The 20,186-nt window shown below is 43.1% G+C and overlaps 2 protein-coding genes and 1 long non-coding RNA gene across 21 annotated transcripts in view; 1 reads left to right on the top strand and 2 right to left on the bottom strand.

Annotated features, from left to right (window-relative positions):
- The window catches only part of TBX4 (T-box transcription factor 4), a 126,849-nt gene that overhangs the window by 79,397 nt on the left and 27,266 nt on the right, over positions 1 to 20,186 (top strand). For 15 of the 17 annotated variants that reach the window (XM_080983011.1, XM_080983013.1, XM_080983000.1 and 12 more), the window contains 4 exons: positions 43 to 201; positions 3,978 to 4,072; positions 15,187 to 15,306; positions 17,952 to 18,099. In XM_080983011.1, coding sequence (XP_080839137.1) covers positions 43 to 201; positions 3,978 to 4,072; positions 15,187 to 15,306; positions 17,952 to 18,099 — 522 coding nt within the window. Of the gene's footprint in view, positions 1 to 42; positions 202 to 3,977; positions 4,073 to 10,978; positions 11,131 to 13,240; positions 13,324 to 15,186; positions 15,307 to 17,951; positions 18,100 to 20,186 lie in introns of those variants that run through there. The other 2 variants (XM_080983007.1, XM_080983008.1) reach the window with 2 other exon arrangements.
- On the bottom strand, positions 8,612 to 18,067 carry LOC308464193. Of its 3 annotated transcripts, none has more exons than XR_013979937.1 (2): positions 17,927 to 18,067; positions 8,612 to 8,720 (listed from the first exon to the last, which is right to left on the bottom strand). It is a non-coding gene; the product is annotated as an uncharacterized lncRNA (long non-coding RNA). The 3 variants fall into 3 exon arrangements; XR_013979938.1 differs by lacking the exon at positions 17,927 to 18,067 and adding an exon at positions 13,185 to 13,316; XR_013979939.1 differs by lacking the exon at positions 17,927 to 18,067 and adding an exon at positions 9,794 to 10,827.
- Positions 19,954 to 20,186, bottom strand: part of BRIP1 (BRCA1 interacting DNA helicase 1) — a 231,802-nt gene continuing 231,569 nt past the window's right edge. The window contains exon 25 of the mRNA XM_080982770.1: positions 19,954 to 20,119. The gene's annotated coding sequence lies outside the window, so the exon portion shown is untranslated. The remainder of the gene's footprint in view (positions 20,120 to 20,186) is intronic.

Below are 20,186 nucleotides of genomic sequence, written 5' to 3'. Positions count from 1 at the left end.
CTCAACTGACTGAAAACCCCTTATTTGCTTTTTTTTTTTTAGGAAATGCTCCAGGAGAAAAGTTTGTCTGAGCCGGAGGATGGATTTGCTGCACCCCAGGCCCCTGGCCATTCTGAAACCACAACGGGTTCCCCTGTTCTGGGTGTAGCGGGAGTCAGCAGTACGCCTCTGAACAGCCCCCAGGGTCCAGATCCAGAGCAGGTATGCAGCATGTTTAAATGAGTCTGTTTAGGCATGGTGTGGAGAAAGTGGATAGAGGGAGGTTTCCCCCCTCCTCTCATAATACAGTGGTACCTTGGTTGTCGAACGACTTGGCTCCTGAACAAATCGGCTCCCGAATGCCGCAAACCCAGAAGTGTGTGTTCCAGTTTGCGAACGTTTTTTGGAAGCCGGACGTACGATGCGGCTTCCACGGCTTCCGATTGAGTGCAGGAAGCTCCTGCAGCCAATCGGAGGCCATGCCTTGGTTTTCGAATGGTTCCAGGAGTTGAACGGACTCCCGGAACAGATTAAGTTCAACAACCAAAATACCACTGTACTAGAATTCACACCCACACAATGATTTCTGACAGATTCAGGACAGGCAAAAGGAGAGTCCTTCACACTGGGTGCAATTAAACTATGGATCTGCTCCAATAGGAGGAAATTATAGCCACCAACTTGTATGGCTTCAAAAGAGGATTAGACAAATTCATGGAGGATAAAGGTATCAGTGGCTACTAGCCAATGTGTCTATGTTCTGCTTCCGTGGTTGGGAGGCAATATGCCTCTGAATACCTGTTGCTGGAAAACACAGGAAGGGAAAGAGTTCTGTGTCACCCGGGTCCTGTCTGCAGGCTTCCCGTGGGCATCTGGCTGGGCACTGTGTGAAAAAAAGGTTTGGATTAGACGGGCCTTTGGCCTGATCCAGCAGGGCTCATGCTTCTAAAGATCATGCTTGACACCCTTCCCTGATATAATCAGCTCCCGATTGTATTTGGTTTTGTCTGCTTAAAGCAGTAGTTCCAAAACACAAATGTAGTTGTTAAAGTCTCCTGTGCACCAAAATCGCCTTCCCAATGGAGGAGGCTGCCCTGTAGTATCTCTGCATAACTTAATGCTCTGTGGCTGCTTCTGCTCGGCCTCTGTTGGAGGTAAGGAATTCCACGGTGTCTGTTTTAAGTGTGATTAGCTCATTGGGTCGTTCCAGTGCAGAGGCTCCAAAGAATGGTTTTCCTTCAGAGATGGTCACATGTTGGTTCTCTACACGAGTGAGGGCTTTGTGCTTGCTGCTTTCCTCCAATGAGCCTCTATTGATGGCAGGCCGTTTCGTTGCAGTTCTGCGTTGGGTGTGGATCGCTCCATCACTCCCAGTGTAGAGATGTGGCAGAACGGTTGGTCCTCAGAGGAGGCTGCCTGTTGCTTCTCTGCATGTTCTGGGCTTAGATCTTTTGAATGAGAAGGCACACCCATAATAGAGACCTGTACAGAAACACTGGGTATTAAAATCTCCTCTATGGACAATTCTTAGGGGTCATAATATATTTATTTATTGTGTTTATATCCGACCTTTCCTCCAAGCAGCTGACAGTGCCACACACCATTATCCGCCATTCATTTTATCATCACATCAACCCTAATACAGTGGTACCTCTGTTTACGAACGCTTCTGGTTACAGACGCTTCAGGTTACGAGCTCCGCTAACCCGGAAGTAGCTGCTCCTGGTTGTGAACTTTGCCCCAGGATGTGAACGGAAATTGCACGCCGGAGGCCACATTAGCGAAAGCACGCCTCAGGATAAGAACCGTTGCAGCCTAAGAACAGACCTCTGGAATGAATTAAGTTCGTAACCAGAGGTACCACTGTAGTCAGGTTATAGTTTGAGATATATGGGGACAAGGTCCATGGTCACCCAAGTGTGCTGCATGGCTGAGAGGGAATTTGAACACAGGTCCCCCTTCCCCCCTCCAGGTTTAACACACTTAACTCACTGTACTGGCTCCCAGGATTTACAAGAATGGAGTATTTTTAATTCACTTTTTTTGGGGGGGGGCAAACCCTGGCTTAAAAACCTGCACCATCTTCCTTGTTTTTGTTTGATTTTAACCATGTGGTTTGTTTGCTAACCTTCCTAGAAAAAAAAAGTTCTGACCACACAGTAGTATTATATGCCAAATTATTTATTGTAATCACATTTTTTGGGTTGTTGGTTTTGTTTTTTTCTTTAAAAAGAGAGTTATAGATCCTGCCATTTTTATGCAATAATTAAATGTAATTGTGTACCTTTCTGCCAAAAGGGGGAGAAAGATTGTAAATTTCCTTGCAAATCCACCCTGGCTCCTGATTGGCTAAATCTGTTTAGTAAGTGTGTTTTTATAAAGTGTTGACAACTTTCCTGAATCAGAATTATAACCAGTCGTATAATAATAAAGCTGAGAGGTGAAACTGAGAGGGAGCCTGCATTTGCTCCTGAAATTATATTTTAAAAAATCCCAAACCAGTTGTGTTATAAATTCAACATGCATTTAAGTAATAACAATTATGCCTCAAGCCCTGAAGCTCAGTTTTAACTCTTGTTTGCTCTGATGATTGATAGCTGATTATTTGGGGAGGGAGGGGGAGGAAAAGCAAAAGACAAATTACCAGCAGATTATGAAAAGTCAAAGAAAATTGATCTTAAAGTAAAATACAAGTCACCAGCCATTAAATGGAGGGAAATGCAGATTTCAGTGAAGTCAACCAATGAGAGGCTTCTTTTGGTCTTTGGTCCATCTAGTCAGCTGATTAGATCTGGTTAGTGACTCTATAGGTGGCCTCAGGTTGAGCCTCTATCCTCACAACCTCAAGCTTTCCTACCTACCTGAAAAGGTAACTAAGCCTCACTTAATGTAGTTGGACTTTTCAGTAAACATGTGCAAACTGTACAGGCACTTGCTTTTAATTCCAAGAGATATTCTTAAAGGTGTGAATTTTGTAAAAAATTATTAGAAAGGACCACAGACACCTCTTTTACCCCAGGCCAGACTATTTTGCCCATCTAACTCAGTTTTGTCTGCCCTGATTGGAAGCTCTCCAGGGTCTCTCATTCAGAAGTCTGTTCCATCAGCTGCTACCTGATGCTTAAAGTACATAAATAACAATAAATGAAAACAGGGAGTGATAGGAACCGAACCAAGGAACTTCTGTATGCAGTGCTTAAAATGGCACTGACAGCAGGCGAAATTATAGACATAGGGGTAAGCAGGGAAGCTTGTAGAAACAGTGGACTCGGTACTGTGGGATCTTCTCATTGCCACAAGCTTGCAGTAGTTGAAACAGTCTGATGGTCACATCTTGATGTGACACAAGGACATTTGCTGTGAACCTATGACGATGACTGTGGGGCCACGTGTGCAAACCTATCCTCCAGCCTCTGTCTTCACACCAGAGCACTTCTCGTGTTGAGTTGATGCACTTAACCCCCCCCCCTCCGCTGCCACTTCAAACTGTCCCATGAGCAGAAAGGTCAGGAATGGAGTGGGTGGGACTGCATGTGTCGAGCTGGGGTTGGCATGCACAGCCCCACAGCCTCTACCTCAGGGGTGGGGAACCTCTGATTTGTGGGTATAATTAGGTCCTCCTACGCCTCCCCATTTGGCCATTTCAGCGAAGCCACACCCACCAACCTTACATATAGGAACCAGGTGTGGGGCGGATTAAGACCAGGCTCAGCCTAAAGAGCTTTGCAGGCATAACTGATCAGCTGATGTGTGGCTCCTGCACAGGGCTTTGTTAGACTCAAGGAACAGCTGAGCCTGCATGATTTGGGAGTAATTCCAGAGCAGTCAGCTGGGTAGCCTGGCCTTTAGTTCGCAACAAAATCCAATTTTGTTTCTTCTCTTTACTGCTTGGTCTGGCCTAACCGACTTTCCTCAGTAGCTGTGTTTTGTTTGACTTTTCTCAGTTTACGTTTTTGTGGCTTTCTCACTTCTTTTTTTGTTTGATTGGCTTGTTGAAGACCATTGAGAACATCAAGGTGTACCTGCATGAGAAAGAACTATGGAAGAAATTTCACGAAGCTGGCACAGAAATGATCATTACTAAAGCTGGAAGGTAGGTTTCTAAAATCCTGTCATTTTTAAATGTTGCTTTTAAATGTGTGTGTGTGTCCTTTGTCTGTATGTGTTCTATTTAGTTGAGCTCTGGATCCTTGCGCCAATGACCTCTTTGAAATTCTCCACTATAATTGCGGGTAGAGGATTCTATTCAATGTTAGTCCTGCTCAGAGTAGATCAATTGAAATGAGTGAACCTGACCTAACTTGGGTCCATTAATCTCAATGGGTTGACTGAGGATGACTAACACTGGAGAAAGCCCAGACATTGTGGGGGAGAGGCAGGGGTGTGGTGGTCTGGGGCTATGGTGGGTTGAAAATCCGTTGCTATTTCTGCAGGAGAACATCAACCCCATTCACGGGATTCATTTCCATTCCAAACATGGGATGTATAAGTGAACATTGGCAATTTTCACTCTTGTTTCCATTTTCATCAGGATTCTCCCAATATCTGTACAACCAGGGGCAATACATCAACCTGGTACCAAATAGATTACCATCCTAATTCTTGCCCCTGGTGGTCACAAGCCTTGATTATCCATATTCACTATGGACACTCCTTGTTTGATTTTACTTGTTCAAATAACACCAAGGATTGTCCATGGTGGATTTGGATAATCAGGGCTTCTCCAACTTGTTTGGTGAACTGATGAGGTGGAAAAGAGAAGCGATCGTGGTTGATTTTTAAAGATTGGGGGTGTGATACAAGGGAGGACTTGTGTCCCAGCAGCTACAATCAGCTTTGGAAACGTTATTCTTTCCCTCCCCTTTGAATGCATTAGAACAAGGCCAGCCCTATAAATTACCAGCAATTTATTGCTAGCGTCTACGTACTAGGTTCATTACTCCCTTGTAGGCTTGATCTGCGGGGGGATGTTGAAAAAGCAGAGCAACCTCCACGCTGCAAATGGGCATGCCGTTGTTGCCAAGAGCCTGTGATTTATAAAGTGGAAACATCTTTAAAATGCACTCGCTATCTTTTCAACGTTGGACTGTTTTTGTTACAGAAGGTGGGGCGGGGAAACTCAGAGCGATTATTTCATATTATAAGGGGAATCATCAAAAGATTAAACAAAAAGAAGTTTATGTTAACCAAGTTCCCTGAACTTTGCATAAAATGGGTTGACTCCTTCATGGATAAAATATGGTGTGTAGAAGTATACAAGGCTTTGAACATCGCAGTGCATAAATCTGTGTGTTTTTCCAGTTCCAGAGTTTTATTATGACTTTATTTTGGCATGCAGAATATCTTCTTCTTCTTTTTAAAAAAGAGTTAATTGGAAATTATGCATTAGATGCAAACTCCAAAAAGCAGAATTTGCTGGCAATTTCTCTTGTGCTGATCTTATCAAAGTTAAACAATGAACTTGTATTTAAAACACCTTTCTGAGTGGTTTTGCCCTTCTTTCCCGGAGACATCTGTTGGCAAAATCAGGCCGCTGGTCTAGATCAGTGTCATCGGACATGGCAAGGCTATTCAGGGCCCCGAATCCCAGAGGGGGCCCGAAATCAATATTCGTCCACATTGCTTAAAAGAATTGGGTCCAGTAGATGCAATTTGAGTTCCATGACTCAAATCATTAATTTATGGTGGTATCTATTTCGAAAATCCTTAAGTTTGATTGTCAGTGGTGCAGGTGTTGCAAAGGTGGAGCACTGCAGCAAGTTGACTGTTCTGCTGAAGAGCGTTTAAATTATTTCTACATATTGTCTCCAGAAAATGACATTGCAAAGAAGCTCTCTGTTAACGAAGCTGGATGTGAATAAGGCAACAGGGGTTATCAAGACCTCATTGCTGATTGCCAATGGCCCTCCACAACATTTCAAGCTTCAGGGCTTCAAAAACATAGCTCCGCCACAGTTCCTGTTAGGGAAAGGACTGCAGCCTGGCTGTTGAGAATCTGCTTTGTGCAGTTACTGTGTTGCTGCTCCTCCTTTTAAAAAACAGGAGATGGCATGGAATGAATTTTAGGAGCTTTTGCATGCAAAGTAGGTGCTCTACCGCTAAGTAGTGAGCCCATCCCAGAATTTGCTGCCTCACAGATTATTCTGCTTGGAGCAGTGAGGCTCACAATTGCAGGAGCAAGATTTTTGCAAGTCAGGAATGGCATGCAAAAATAAATCAAAATGCTGTGTGTGATGGAGGCTGTTCTCTGGTGCAGTGTTTCTGTTCCACATCCCCTGCTCTGTTGGTGGGCTGAAGCTGGTGGGACAACTTACCCTCGATGGCTGGGTCCTCTCTGAACAGCATCCTTTAAGGCTTATTGATTTTAAGAGACCATCCCTTGGCCCCTAGGAGAACACTGGTTCTGTCTTTTATGGGAGCAATTAAAGCGGTTATGAAACAGAGCAGGGTCGTTAACCGCGATCCCACTTCTGTGATATTTATAGGGCCCTTTTCAAGATTTACATTTGAATAAAATGGGAATCTAATTTTAGCTCTGTTATGGGTTTTTATTTTGGGGGTGGGGGGAATTTTGTCAATTTTGAGGTGTGGGTGGTGCACTGGGAGAGTCTAAAACCAGCTTGTAAAGCAACCAAACTCTGTTCCCCTCCTATGGTAATGAAATCTTTGTTTAAATCTCTCGTGCAACGGTATGGGGTTAACTGTCCTTCCTGTGAGATGTGTGAGAGAATGTTCTAAATATTAAAAAAAGAATTAGATGAGTTGTTATAAAAACATGTACCCAAATATAAAAACTCCCCCTTTTCCACATAACCTCCATGGCACTGCCACCAGATAAATCTCTTCGATCTGTCTGCAAGGCCACAGGTTCAGGGTTTCCTGTGTTTGGTGAAAAGTGGATTTGGGGTTGAAAAATGAACTAGCAAGGAGAACTCCCGCTGAACTTGCCTTGTTTGTTATTCTGGAGTAAGGATCTGGCCCAGGCTAATCCAGCACTTCAAAGAGGACGGCCCTCACTTTGTATATAGAACGTCATGGCAGAGAGCGGCGTGGTTGATAAGAGAAATTGGGGATGGGACGGTTTTGATGCCCTGGGAAAATGGGACCTTAGTGGGAAGTGCTTTGATCTTTTCTAAAGTATTTTCTGTAGGGTCATCTGCCTCTTTTTCTTCTTCCAAAAGGCCTCTGCTGACTCTTTGTCTCATACACGAAAGGCTTAGTATAATCTGTGCTTTTAAAGGAAGTGGGGATAAAAAAAAAAGGAGGCAACCTAAAATTTCCACCAAGGAAAGCTTGCAGAATGCAAATTACAACAATTTTTAGACACCATTGCTAAGGCTTTGCTTCTTCTGCAAGGTGGGGGAATGGGATTGCGGGACAAAGAGACACTGAAAGCCTTGCCCCACTAGATTGCATCAGATTTTGTCCATACTGTTTCAAGCCCAGCTGTAAGGACTAGAAACTTGATGGTTTGTTTGTTTGATTCAATGCAAATGGGAGAATGTTGAATTCTGCCCTCAATACTGATGTTCCGCAATTATAGAATTACAGGTAACAGCTTAAGACGTTCACACTTATCTGGTGAATATAGGAGTTTGCTCTTGGTGTAATAAGGTGAAATGGCTCTGTCTCTTCCTCTGTCTACCCCCCTCCAATAAAAATTTCAAAAAGTCGTGTTGCCAACAAAATGCTAGATTTTGAATACATATCCTCTCCAGTTATTTGATGGATGAAAATATTTTTTTCATCCATCAAACTTTAATTTTTCCATTTCTGCAATTTGAAGCGGCTTCTTTTTGTTTCTTTAAGTTTGTAGGCTCCCTCCTACAACATGGGAGTGCGCATGCTCCTTGCATTTCTTTGTTTTTAAAGCATTGGGAAAGTTCTTCGTTCAGCCACGTTCCCCCTCCAAAAAAACATGTTGCAATGAGAATTCTTTAGCTACGATTCCTGTTTTGCAGGGGGTTGGTTTGGTGACCGGTAGGGTCTCTTCCAACTCTACAATTCTACGATTCCACCATTGGTGCTAGATCTAAAGAACAGTAGTAGGTGGCGGAGTGAATTGGGCCAGTGTTACACTTGGTTTTCCAACATGGATGTCGCTGCTGGTAACCGAGGAGGGGAAAGGCAGAAGGGGAGTCTGCTCATTTCAGGTGCACCGTTGAGCGTCAGATTGCGTCTACTACACCTGAACTATGCCTCCCTCTCCTTCCTTCCCTGGGTTACCAGCAGTGACCTCTGTGCACTGGGAATCATAATCATAATAAATTTATACCCCACCCATCTGGCTGGGTTTCCCCAGCCACCTGAGAAGCCAGGTAAACAATGCCCCCCCTCCATCCAGTTCTGCCCTGCTGAGTGCTACTGCTAAACCATGGGCAAAACTAGGCTTTATTTCGCCCTGGTCAAAGACCTAGTTTGCCACCCACCCTGTGCATTTATGTACACACATACACACACACACACACACACACACACACACACAGGCCGGGAGCCTCAATGACACGCCTCTGGAGGCTTCACCCAGGGCAAAAAACCTGGCTAGCCCCCCTGTAGCTACGGCTCTAGCTAAACAATATTTCAACATTCTGGGTTTCTTTTGGGTCATATTAAATGGCACTCTGAAATGAAGTGAAGCATAATGGGCTTTATTTGACTCTTTTGAGTTAAGAAGTGTTTTCTAGATCGTAAGCGGTTGGACTTTAGTCTTTGCTTATTCTTAGAATCTGAAGGTCCATCAGCTGTAACAAAGTGCAAAAAAAGTGGCTTTAAACAGAGGGGTGAACATAGAATTAGGCAGTGGTTTCTGTTCCAACATGTGTTTGTCACAACAAGCACTGTTTCCATTCTACTGCAGTTTGCTTTCTGCCTAATATTATGTTATTCTTTTCGCTGTCTGCTGTATAAAAAAGAACATACATAACTATTTATGTAGCTTACAACCATTTCAATGTAAAGGAAATGTCAAAACAATGTTTAAAAAAATCACCAGTCAGGTATTGTTTGTGCACCTAACCCCCCACCCTCAACAATGATGTGAACAAATACTGATCACATTTGCTTGACTAATTTCCTTACCTGCACCAAATTCTACTTCCCTTTCCATTGGAATTCTCCAACGCCTGCACCTCCTATGGTGGTATCACTGGAAGAAGTGACTCTGAAGGGATCTCAGGATTCTCTATGAAGAACCATAGATCAGTGGGAGAGTACATGCTTTGTATGTGGAAAGTCCCAGGTTCAGTCCCTGGCATCTCCAGGCCCCATCTGGAACCCTCAAGAGCTGATGCTACTCATTGTAGACAACACTGAGCTAAATGGGCTATTGGGACCGACTCTCTATATCACAGCTTCCTGTATTAAAGCAACCCTTAGTGCAAAACTCCAGGGTCAGGAATCTTGTTTTATTTTCAGGAGACAAGTGGTAACTTGGTGGTAGAGCATCTGCTATACATGCAGAAGTTTCCAAATTCAATCCATGGTATCTCTAGGCAGCACTGGGAGAGACTTCCTGCCTGGAACCCTGGAGAGATGCTACCAGTCAGTGTAGACAATACTGAGCTAGATGGACCAATGGTCTGACTAGGTATAAGCCAGCTTGCTATTTTCCTGAGAGGCTGTTGCCCAGTTCCCACATACAAGCACACCTGATGCTCTTTCTGCCAATACAAGTATATGTCTCTGTTGGTTGGGATGAGGGATTCTGCCACTTCCGTCATTGGCACTGCTGCTGACTCACTGGTTGGGGATGTTGTCCAAAACAAGCCAGAAATCCCTAACCAAAAAGTCTAACACACATTCCTACCTCCCCTACCAGATAAACTCTGTGATTCAAAGGCTGATCAATCTCTGGATGGACTTTTTGGCTTTATGTCAATAACCGCCAAACACAGCCAGGAACTGTGGGACTGCTAGAAGGAATTTAAAAAAAAGAGGTTGATTTTTAAATAAATACAAATCCCCTAAGTGGTTTCTCCTCTAACAGTTAATTTAAAAGCCATTTGTGACTATCCAAATGTGCCCAGGACAAACTGAACTGAGGAGGGATCACTTCATTATCAGACCTAATAAGTCACTCTCACTTCATCGCTTAGCTATTTTAGCCCTGGCCTTTTTCTTAATTTTCTTTGTACTTGGCCACCAGCAGTGCCGTGTTCTACGCAGGGCTGCCAAAGTGATCTGATTGCATAGAAAGACAGTCCAGAAACGTCTACAGCAACCTTCTCCAACCCAGTGTCCTCCAGATGCTGTTAGACTACAACTCCCGGCAGCCAGCATGGCCAACAGTCAGGGATGATGGGAGCTGTAGTCCAAGAACATCTATGAGGTGCCAAGTTGGGGACGGTTGATCTACATGCAATAGGCTCATTGGGAGCTATTTGAAGAGCAGTGGTTGTGTGGCATGGATGCAGCCCTTTCCTCCAAAGTAGAATAGATAGTCCTCCATTTGATGTCTCAGGGGTGGGGAATCTGCAGCTCTCCAGATGTTGCTAGATGCCATCTCCCATGAACCCCAGTCACAGTCTTAAGAAAATAAGAAAAGACTGCTGGATCAACAATGGAGGCAGAACATAGTCATCATGGCTAGTAGACACCAATGGCCCTCTCCTCCATTAATTTTGTCAAATCCTCTTTTAAAGCCATCTATGTTGGTGGCTATCAGACAGCCCTTCAGATATTGGAAGGTGGCCACCATATTTTCTGAGGAACATTGCCCTTATTACCCATTTCTAGTATAATGTTTTCATGTGCAAAAACACCCCCCCTCCAAACAAAGGCCATGTAAGACCATTCAGCCCTTCTCCTGCCCTAGAATTTATCCAGAATACTTTGCAGCTCACAGGGGTTCCCCACTGAGCAAATCAACATAGAAAGTAAGTCAATAATTTGACTTGGTAATCTATTTGTTTCCTCTGCTTACAAAACTCCCATTTCTCTGTACAGTATACAGATGGAAGAGAACATAGTTAGTGGGGTGGTGGGTTTTTCTGTCTCCCTTCTTTAGAATGTCAAGGCCAGCTGGAGAACTTTGGATGCGACAGTTCCTCTCCATGCTGACATTTCATGGGGTTGGTGTGTAACAGCTGTCGTCTTCCCCAACTAATAAAGGAAGATGTGCATCTCAACATAGTCTAGCTCCATGAAGCCCAGGTGTATAGTTTCTGATATAGAGATATCTATTTATTTATTTTGGGGGGGGGGGCTGCCAATGCTATAGTCTGACTAAAAACTCACTTGCAAACTTTTGGAGGTGTTCTGTTCCTCCCCTGCTCATAAGCTAGGGTGAAAGATTTAAGTTGTGGTGTCAACGTGGGAGGGGGCAACTACCACAAAACTTCCCAATTATTGCTGAGTGAACTCAGTCTGCTTTTCCCTTCCTTTGGCCAAAGTGTGGTTTGTATGGAATGGGGGAGAAATTCATTTGATCCTTCTTTTAATGTGAAACTGCGGCTTAGTCATGCTGGCCACATGACCCGGAAGCTGTCTGCGGACAAATGCTGGCTCCCTTGGCCAGAAAAGCGAGATGAGCACCGCAACCCCAGAGTCGTCCGCGACTGGACTTAACTGTCAGGGGTCCCTTTACCATATCCACACTTCCTGAACCAAAACAAATGCTGATAACAGGCCAGCATCCCCCCAGTTACCTGATAGAAGTAGTACTAGAACATAAAACTATCACAATGACCCAGGAAGCTGCTATATAGCAAGTCAGAAAATTGGTCCATTTAGGTCAGTCTTGTCTACCACTGACTGGCAGCAGCTCTCCAGGATTTCAGGAAGGGAGTCTCTCTCCCAGCCCTACCTGGAGATGCCATGGAATTGAGTCTGCATGCAAGGCTGGTGCTCTATCACAGAGCTATGGCCCTTCACTGATTTTCCTCAGCAGACTGAGTTAGGAGGTGCTGAGCAGGCCCTGTGGTACATCCAGCTGGTATCATTCCTTTTAATTCCTTGCTGCTACCCGCTCACTACTTTGTCTGACACCTGCTTCCTTCACTCTCAAACAAATGCTGCCATGGGGCATCAGCAGTCCCAGCATGCGCTGTGTCAGTGTAGCAATGGGTGAACATGCACAGGTGATGTCTGTTGGGCTGTGGGATCCTGAGCTGGCTGCCACTCTGTCTCCAGGGCCTTTCTCAACATCCCAGTCTCTGTGGCACATTGGGAGAAAGCAGCCAGGCCAAAACAAGGCAGGCCCAGCCAGCCACCAAGCCTCTTCATCCCTGTTCTGGAAATATGGGAATGGGGCTGGGGGCTTGCTAGCCTTCCCTCCATCATAATTTGCCTAAAGGTAGAGCCAGACCCTCCAAGTGTCCCTATTTCCCAGGGACATCCCTGATTTAGAGAAGCTGTCCCAGTTTCTGATTTGATCCTGGAATGTCCCACTTTTCCTTAGGATGTCCCTATTTTCGTTGGATAAATGTTGGAGGGTATGGAGTTATCCAACCTCTGAGCCGTCTGAAAGCAATCCTGTATAGGGAAGTGGTTTTTAAAAATGTTTTATATGTTTTTATATATATTGGAAGTTGCCCAGAGTGGTTGGGGCAACCCAGTAAGATGTGTGGGGTGTAAATAGTAAAATTATGGAATGGGACGTCCCTATTTTCATTGGGGAAATGTTGGAGGGTATGTAGAGCTGCCCCTGCCTTTTCTATTCACTGTCTCTGTGCCATTCAAGAAGCCAGATAACCACATGACTTGCTAGCTGAGAAAACTGGAGAATGACTTCTATTATTATAGTCCGCTGTTTCAAAGGACAGACCGACCCGTTTGGCCTGGGTGTGCAAGTTTTGGATGCTGCCAACCACAATTGGGTCGGATAGTTGCCCGATTATCTCATTCCACCTGTGCTTTCCTTTGTTTCAATCGAAAAAGAGAAACATCTCACAAATTCAGTTTCTATCCAATTTTGATGACTACATTGCTACAATCTACTGGAGAGGTGGGATAGGCCGGGCTTTTGATCCATAGTGTCTCTTCCCACACAAATATATAAAACACATACACATACTGTATTGCCCAAGCTTTTGATTGAAAACCCCAGCAGTTGCCAAGAGGTTGAGAAATACATTTTCATTAAGAAAATTTAACTGACAAGTCGCTGGCATGGTGCTTGCAGACACCAAAAATGCAACAGCTAATAATCATGATGAAATGTCAATGCACGGCCAGAATTTTTCCTTTTTTTAAAAAAAACTTCATACCTAGGGCTTTTTCCTGGAAAAGGGTGCAGAAAATTGGCAAGATCCAGTGGCTCGTTGACCCAGCTTGATTTGTGAAGCCAAATGCTACCAAAGGCAGTTACAGAGTACGTTGCAACTTAAGCAACACCTAAGATCAGATGTGAGTCCTAATTTGTTATCCTTTCAAAGAATTTCGGCTGTATATATTATGGTAGAGGCTTCACTGCACTCTATTTATTTTAGAGGGCTATTCTAAAGAACATTATAAACTCTGACTTGTCTACTCTATATGAATTCCATATGCTAAAGCTTAATTTTAAATGCCATTAAAAAGCACTTAACATTTACAGTATATCAGATCTCTGCTCCTTTAGCAGCTTGGATGTGCTACAGTTTGGAAAATGTTCGGTAGGCAAAAGACAAAAAAGAGCCCTTTAGAAGTCAGGCTCATAAATATCCTAGTAGAATCTTCCAGTGCTGTGTTTAAAATTATACTGAACAAACTTCTAAATACCGAACTTTTTTTCCTTTTTAACCTCTGTTCATTTTTGGGTATAAGCTTTTTTTAAGGCCTAATTTAAAACAAAACAAAAATAAAATAAACCTTGGCTTTAAAATTAGATTCTTTCTGTAGCATTTCTCTCATCTCCCTCTAAAAAGTGTGAATTAGTCTGTATATTTGCAAACTGAAATATGCTACTGTATTTATACAGGTGCTTATCTGTGTCCCAAGGTTAAGAGAAGGGCACAGCTTATGAACAGAAATCAAAGATGGCTGGTTTTTGGGGGTTTTTTTGGTAAACCGCCCCCTTTTGAGCTCAAACTAATTACATGGTAAACACCTGGAATTTATGCAAGGGTGTTAGAAAGAGCTGATTCAAAGGTCTTCTAAAAGGAACCCATTTTGTGGATTTTTGCCCAAGCGGTTACAAAATGGCTGCTCTGACGACAAGGATCGTTCACCCCACAGACAGAGACTGTTCTTCTGTCACCAGGACTTGTCTTTCTTCCTTGTTCATTTACTAATACAAATCTCTTATTTATGAGGAGGATAAGACTATCAAGCCCAATGGAGTTGTGACAGGTACCCCACTGCCATCTTTTTTGAGGAGGAATTTGAGAAGAACCTGAGGGAAATGTTTTATTTTTCTTAGGTGGAGAACTGAGGGAAAGGGGATATGTTGAGGGAGAATTTTACACTCTTTCTGTCAACCAGTTTCTGGTTTAGGGAGCACTTGGCGGGGGGGGGGGGGGGAGAAAGGTGTATTTGATAACACCACATTTCCCCAAGTCTCTGAATCTTGCATAGAAATGTTTTCAAAATGCTCCTAGAGTGCTTCATGGGAAATTATTGAAGAGAAAGATATGACTGCAAATTACTATGTAATAACAGTACTCAGCTTTTATATAACCGGGGCCGGTTCTGCCACTAGGCAGAGTGGAACAGCTGCCTCCGGCTAATGATTCGGGGGTTTCATAAGATGGCAGCAAATTGTTGGTTGCTCATTTTATTATTGTATTTTTACTCCCAGAGAAAATTCTCTGTCTCAGGTGCCAAAATAGCTTGGCTGGCTGTAGGCACATTAACCAGGTGTCATCTTGCTGTCCTGTACCAAACAGCAACATAAACCAGTCAGTTGATTGTGAATAAATTTTCTTGGACTGGTTGCAGGAAAATTTCTTGTTGGGTGCAAAATAAAACACTGAAGGGGTGCAGGGAGCAGGCTAGTTTCTCACATAGGCAAAATGAAAAGAATACTGCCTTGTATCTCAGGTTCTACAAATACTAGAAACTTTTTTTGGGGGGGGGTGTTAAAATTGGGAATCTAGGGATTATGATACACACACACACACACACACACACACACACACAATCAAACACACACACAGTGAAAATATGTATGCATTCCTCAGTACTACCTGGAGTAGGCTTATAGGGTATTCTTGTTTGCTTCTCAATTTGGCCCCTGCCTTCTGACCTAATGTCAATTTTTGTTTGTTTGCTTTGTGTCCTTTCTGTAAGGAGGATGTTTCCAAGTTACAAAGTGAAAGTCACTGGGATGAACCCCAAGACCAAGTACATCTTGTTGATTGATATTGTTCCTGCAGACGATCACCGGTACAAATTCTGCGACAACAAATGGTATGTCTTGAAATGACACAATTAAAATCACCCCAGCAGATCTAGAGTTGCGGCCTCATCCGGATGGTAGTTCAGTTTTGGTGGTGTAGCTTGCAACAGGAAGAGCAGGAAATGTCTTTGGCAAAGCAATGTTTACTTACCTTTTCATCCCTAAGCACCTCGACACTCTCATTTTTGGGAACTTGTAACCTGCACAGCCTCTACTTGGCTTTGCAGATGGGGGCAGGTTTGAGGCAGACTTCCCCTATATATGGAGCAAGTATTGGAAACATCAAAACACTGCTCCTTATACTTTGAATTAGAGCACTGTGGCTCTATTCTGGACACCATTAATGCATTATGTGTTGTTCTGTGCTAAACTTTACACACCCACTGAAAACTTTCTATGCAAGGAATTAAGACTATCTCTTCCCACAATTGCTAATAGATGTCTGATTTTAACTTTTTATATGGTTTTTATTGTATGTTTTTATAAATGTTTGCTGTAAACTGTTTTGATTTTTTAAAAATGAAATAGCTGTATTTATATATATTTCTAAATAAGTGGTTTTTAAGTGGAGCAAGCAAAAGTGTGTTGGTTTAAATGCTCAGGGATGCCCTGCCTGTGTAAACAAGGACTGCTTTCGGTTCAATAACACTGATTGGGAAGCTGCTTCAGATATCCCAGATACTGTGAGCAACTCGTAAACAATGGTAGCTGCTTATTCCTGAGGCTTGCAGACTTGGTCGCTGCAAAGTGGCCTTGTGCAAAAATGTTTATAATCATCCAGTAGATGCTATTCACCGATTATTCATCGGTGTACTTAGGATTTTGCACTTTCAAAGGTTAAAAAAAAGTTACGTCTACAACATACAATTTAAAGCACATTTCTTTCTCCAAATGAATCCTGGGAACTGTAGGTTTGCTAAGGGTGCTGGGAATTGCAGCTGTGTGGGGATTCTTTGGAGGAAAGCCCTGTGCTTTAAATGTATTGGTGTGGATGTGACCCAAGCTCCCCGTCCTTACAATCTCAGTGTTGACAGTGAGGAAAAACAACAGATGGAAGAGCTAAATGACAAATGGGAGAAAGTGGGCGTGACAGTTTTTGTTTCAGCTGGGGTTACAATTTGGGATAAGGATTACGGAGTTAAGTCAAGGACGTCACCATAAAGTTTTGAGAGAGGATATGAAGGAAGGTGAGGGGTGTGTGCATGAGATGTATATCTCCAGGCTACATCCCTTAATTGTGGGAGCTTTGAGTGTTTAATTCTTAACCCGCATTCTCCTTCCACAGTCTCCTTGGTTTTGGGAAGGTGCTCAATGAACACTTCTTATGACCCAAGGGGTGTGTGTGTGTGTGTGTGTTTGTAGCTATTGCTTCTTACTGTGAACTGTGGGTTGCAGCTGCTAGGACAGTGAATAGTCTTTCCCAATTCTACCTAGAGACACCGTGGATTGAACCCAGGCCCTTCTGTATGCAAAGCAGGTGCTTCCTCTAAAAATAAAGATTTCATTTGTCAAGGTTCTGAATTAAGGGCTGATTTAAATAGCAAAATAGGAAACTCTTATACTGCATTAGACCATTGGTCAATCTACCTCATTATTGCCTACACTGGCTGGCAGTAGCTCTCCAGGCATTTTGGGTAGGTGGTACTTCCTCAACCGTACCTCAAAATGCCAGGGATGTGCTCTACCACTAAGCTACAGCTGGTGGCAGACAGTGAATGCTCATCTTGTTGGGTTAGTGAGAAAACTAGGGCAGTGAAAGGGAGGGAAAGTCTTTTGTAGCAACCTGGGTTTTCAACTAAGCTGGAACTCTTGCTCCCCAAATGAATTGTGGGAGTACTGTCTATTTCACTGGACCAGATCAACAGTACTGAGGAAGCCTAAGAGATGGCAGATGGAAAGGCGAACGTGCTCAGGGCTTCATCTGAGGTCCAGCTCTGGAATATAATTTCCAGTGCCAAAGCAGAGCTCCGGAAGTCGTGAAGTAAAAATGGAAAAACACAGTGATGGTCTCCATCAAATCTCACAATTCCACCTCCCACCTTTTATAACAAAGCTTGTCAAGCTTTCAAAAAGCACTGGGGGGTATTCAACAAAGTTTCACTCAGGGTAGACTCATTTAAATTAATGAACATATCTAAATTGGGTCCATTAATTTCAATATGTCTGAGAAAAACTTTGTTGAATACCACCGTGAATGTGTGTGTGTCTGCAAACCGTCCTTGGACTTATCTGAAGGATGGTAAATTTAAAGTAAAGAAATCCAGTTCAGAATATCAGTTGGGTGAACTATGGAAGCAAAGAGCAGAGACCTTTTCATACTACCCGCAAGGCTGTTTAAAAATCTTTAGGTTAAATTTGTTGATGTTGCTCTCTCTAAAAATAAAGCACACAATAAAAATACAAGGCTCGCATTTCATGGCTGGTGTTTGGTAGTTGAAAAACAAAGTGGTTTTTTTTGTCTTTTATCTGCTGTATTTACTTCACAATCCATCAGATTTCTGCTCTGTCCTTCTTCACTCATTTAGAAACCTTTTATGGTTATGATTTTGTAGCTGTCCTTGAATGGCTGGAGACGTTGGGCAAAACATATCGTACTGAATTAAATATACAAATGAACACCATAAAACTTACCTTTCTGTGTTTGCTCCCCTCGCAGGATGGTGGCAGGTAAGGCTGAGCCTGCGATGCCTGGGCGATTGTATGTCCACCCAGATTCACCTGCCACAGGAGCCCACTGGATGCGCCAGCTAGTGTCATTTCAGAAGCTAAAGCTCACCAACAACCACCTGGATCCCTTTGGACATGTAAGAGAAATGACTATATATTATTACCGATGATGTTTAGGCTGTCAAAAGATTCCATCTGGGAAGTTGTGTAAAACTTGTTGCAGCAAAAACAGCAAAGGGGGTTTTGGAACCTTGAAGATTAACAAATTCATTTTTGCATAAATTTTGTATGGAGTCCAGTTCTTATGCCATAATAAACTGGTTAGTTTTCAAGGTCCCTCAAGAGCCTTTGATGTTTTAGGACTACAAGTCCTATCAACCCCAGCCAGCTGCAGGTCCCACTCATGCCAATGGTTCCTGTGCAGAATCTCTAACTCCAGGTTGAGCTTCCAGCATAACTCTACACACTCTTGTCACTGGCACCCAGAATCTGCGTAGCCTTATAGTTTTGATATTTGTGCCAGACATCTTTTTGTGAGTGTTGTCTTTGATTTCCGGCAGCAGAGGATTCAAGCGTGGCCACATGTGAGCATCAGATACTCTTTCCTAAGTATCTCAACATTTTTCATTGGTTGCTGACACTGTGTTGTCTCTTTATCCATTCATATTTGCATATTTCTCTTGGGCTTTGACTCATTCTGCAGTTTCCTGTTTTCAGCCAACTGAAACCTTTGATGTATAACACTTTGTAGTGTGCTCAGAACTGATGGTGTAAGTCAATCACACCCCCCCCCCGGGTGTTCAGAAGATTTATACACAATGTACAGGGTATTTTTTATTTGGAAAATCTTCATGTGCAGAGACTGGAAAAGGATGTGACCGGTGGTTTTTATAAGTGCAGAACCTTCTCCAAGGCACAGTAGTGGGCCAATACATTGCTTACATATTGGTATATCATTGCAAAGGGTACATCTAACTAGTGTTAAAGTGCATATGGGAGCATATGAGTATAAAGGGGTCTATGCAATTCTTAGCAGCAGGATATTAACTCAATTACTTTCCCTATATTTACATTTTTAAGAGTTATTTTCTTCCTTCCTCTTTACCTACCATTACCTGGGCTGCTAATATACTACTATTTATGTTGGTTCAATGTGAATGTTCATTTTGGCCACAACCAAACAGGACGTTTTTTGTTGGCATTGGAACCTGGATGGCTTGAGCTTCCTGGTATTTTGTTGTTGCGTGGGATATAAAGTTTTCGACATAGGCATTCCCATTTTCCACTTTCTGCATTCAAGCACAACTGATTCAGAGTTGCATTTTGCAAACTGCTCTGACTCTTGCCTTATTGACAAAAAGGTATGTGATGGAGTGATCTTGCCTGTAGCTTTCCCCTTGAAAATTCACGAGTCAAACATGGTTTTTAAAGCTCTGAGTGGCTCAGAGTCCAAGTTGCTGCAGAGCTGCCTCCTCCAATGCTAGTAGACAAACTGGCTATGGAAGACCGTCCCCCTGGAGTGATGTCTGTCCTCCTTGTTTGTTTCTGTCTATCCAACTCTATATGGTTTGATACTGTGTTGTCTAATACCTAATAGCAGTGAGCAATTATGTGTCTTTATGGATATACAGTGGTACCTCGGGTTACATACGCTTCAGCTTACATACGCTTCAGGTTGCAGACTCCGCTAACCCAGAAATAGTGCTTCAGGTTAAGAACTTTGCTTCAGGATGAGAACAGAAATCATGCTCCGGCGGCGCAGCAGCAGCAGGAGGCCTCATTAGCTAAAGTGGTGCTTCAGGTTAAGAGCAGTTTCAGGTTAAGAACAGACCTCCAGAACGAATTAAGTTCTTAACCCGAGGTACCACTGTATTTTATTGTTTTATCTTTGCTGTGCATCACCCTGAGCACCTTCTGGAGGAAGGGCAATTCATAAGTGTAATAAATAATAAAATCAAATTTGCATGCTTGAACAGCTTCCAACATTAGATGTAACTGTGTTTAAAGCTGTGCTCTGTACACAATACATACATGAATAAGCCATATTATACTGGTCTGGCAAACCTTTGTTAAAATGCACTATAGCCAGGGACAGGTTTTGGAAGATTCTTGGGTGAGACACTCTCCATGGTGATGCTTGCTTAATTTGTCCCATGCCTAGAACAGAAATCAATTCAGCAAATATGATTGGTATTCATTGCTTCTGTTGCTTTCAGCCTGCAAA

This window comes from Podarcis pityusensis (genome assembly GCF_964106645.2).
Source record: "Podarcis pityusensis genome assembly, chromosome: 15".
Lineage (NCBI taxonomy): Eukaryota > Metazoa > Chordata > Lepidosauria > Squamata > Lacertidae > Podarcis > Podarcis pityusensis.
The sequence above is the reverse complement of the archived record's forward strand: the minus strand, read 5'-3'. Positions and strand labels throughout refer to the sequence as shown.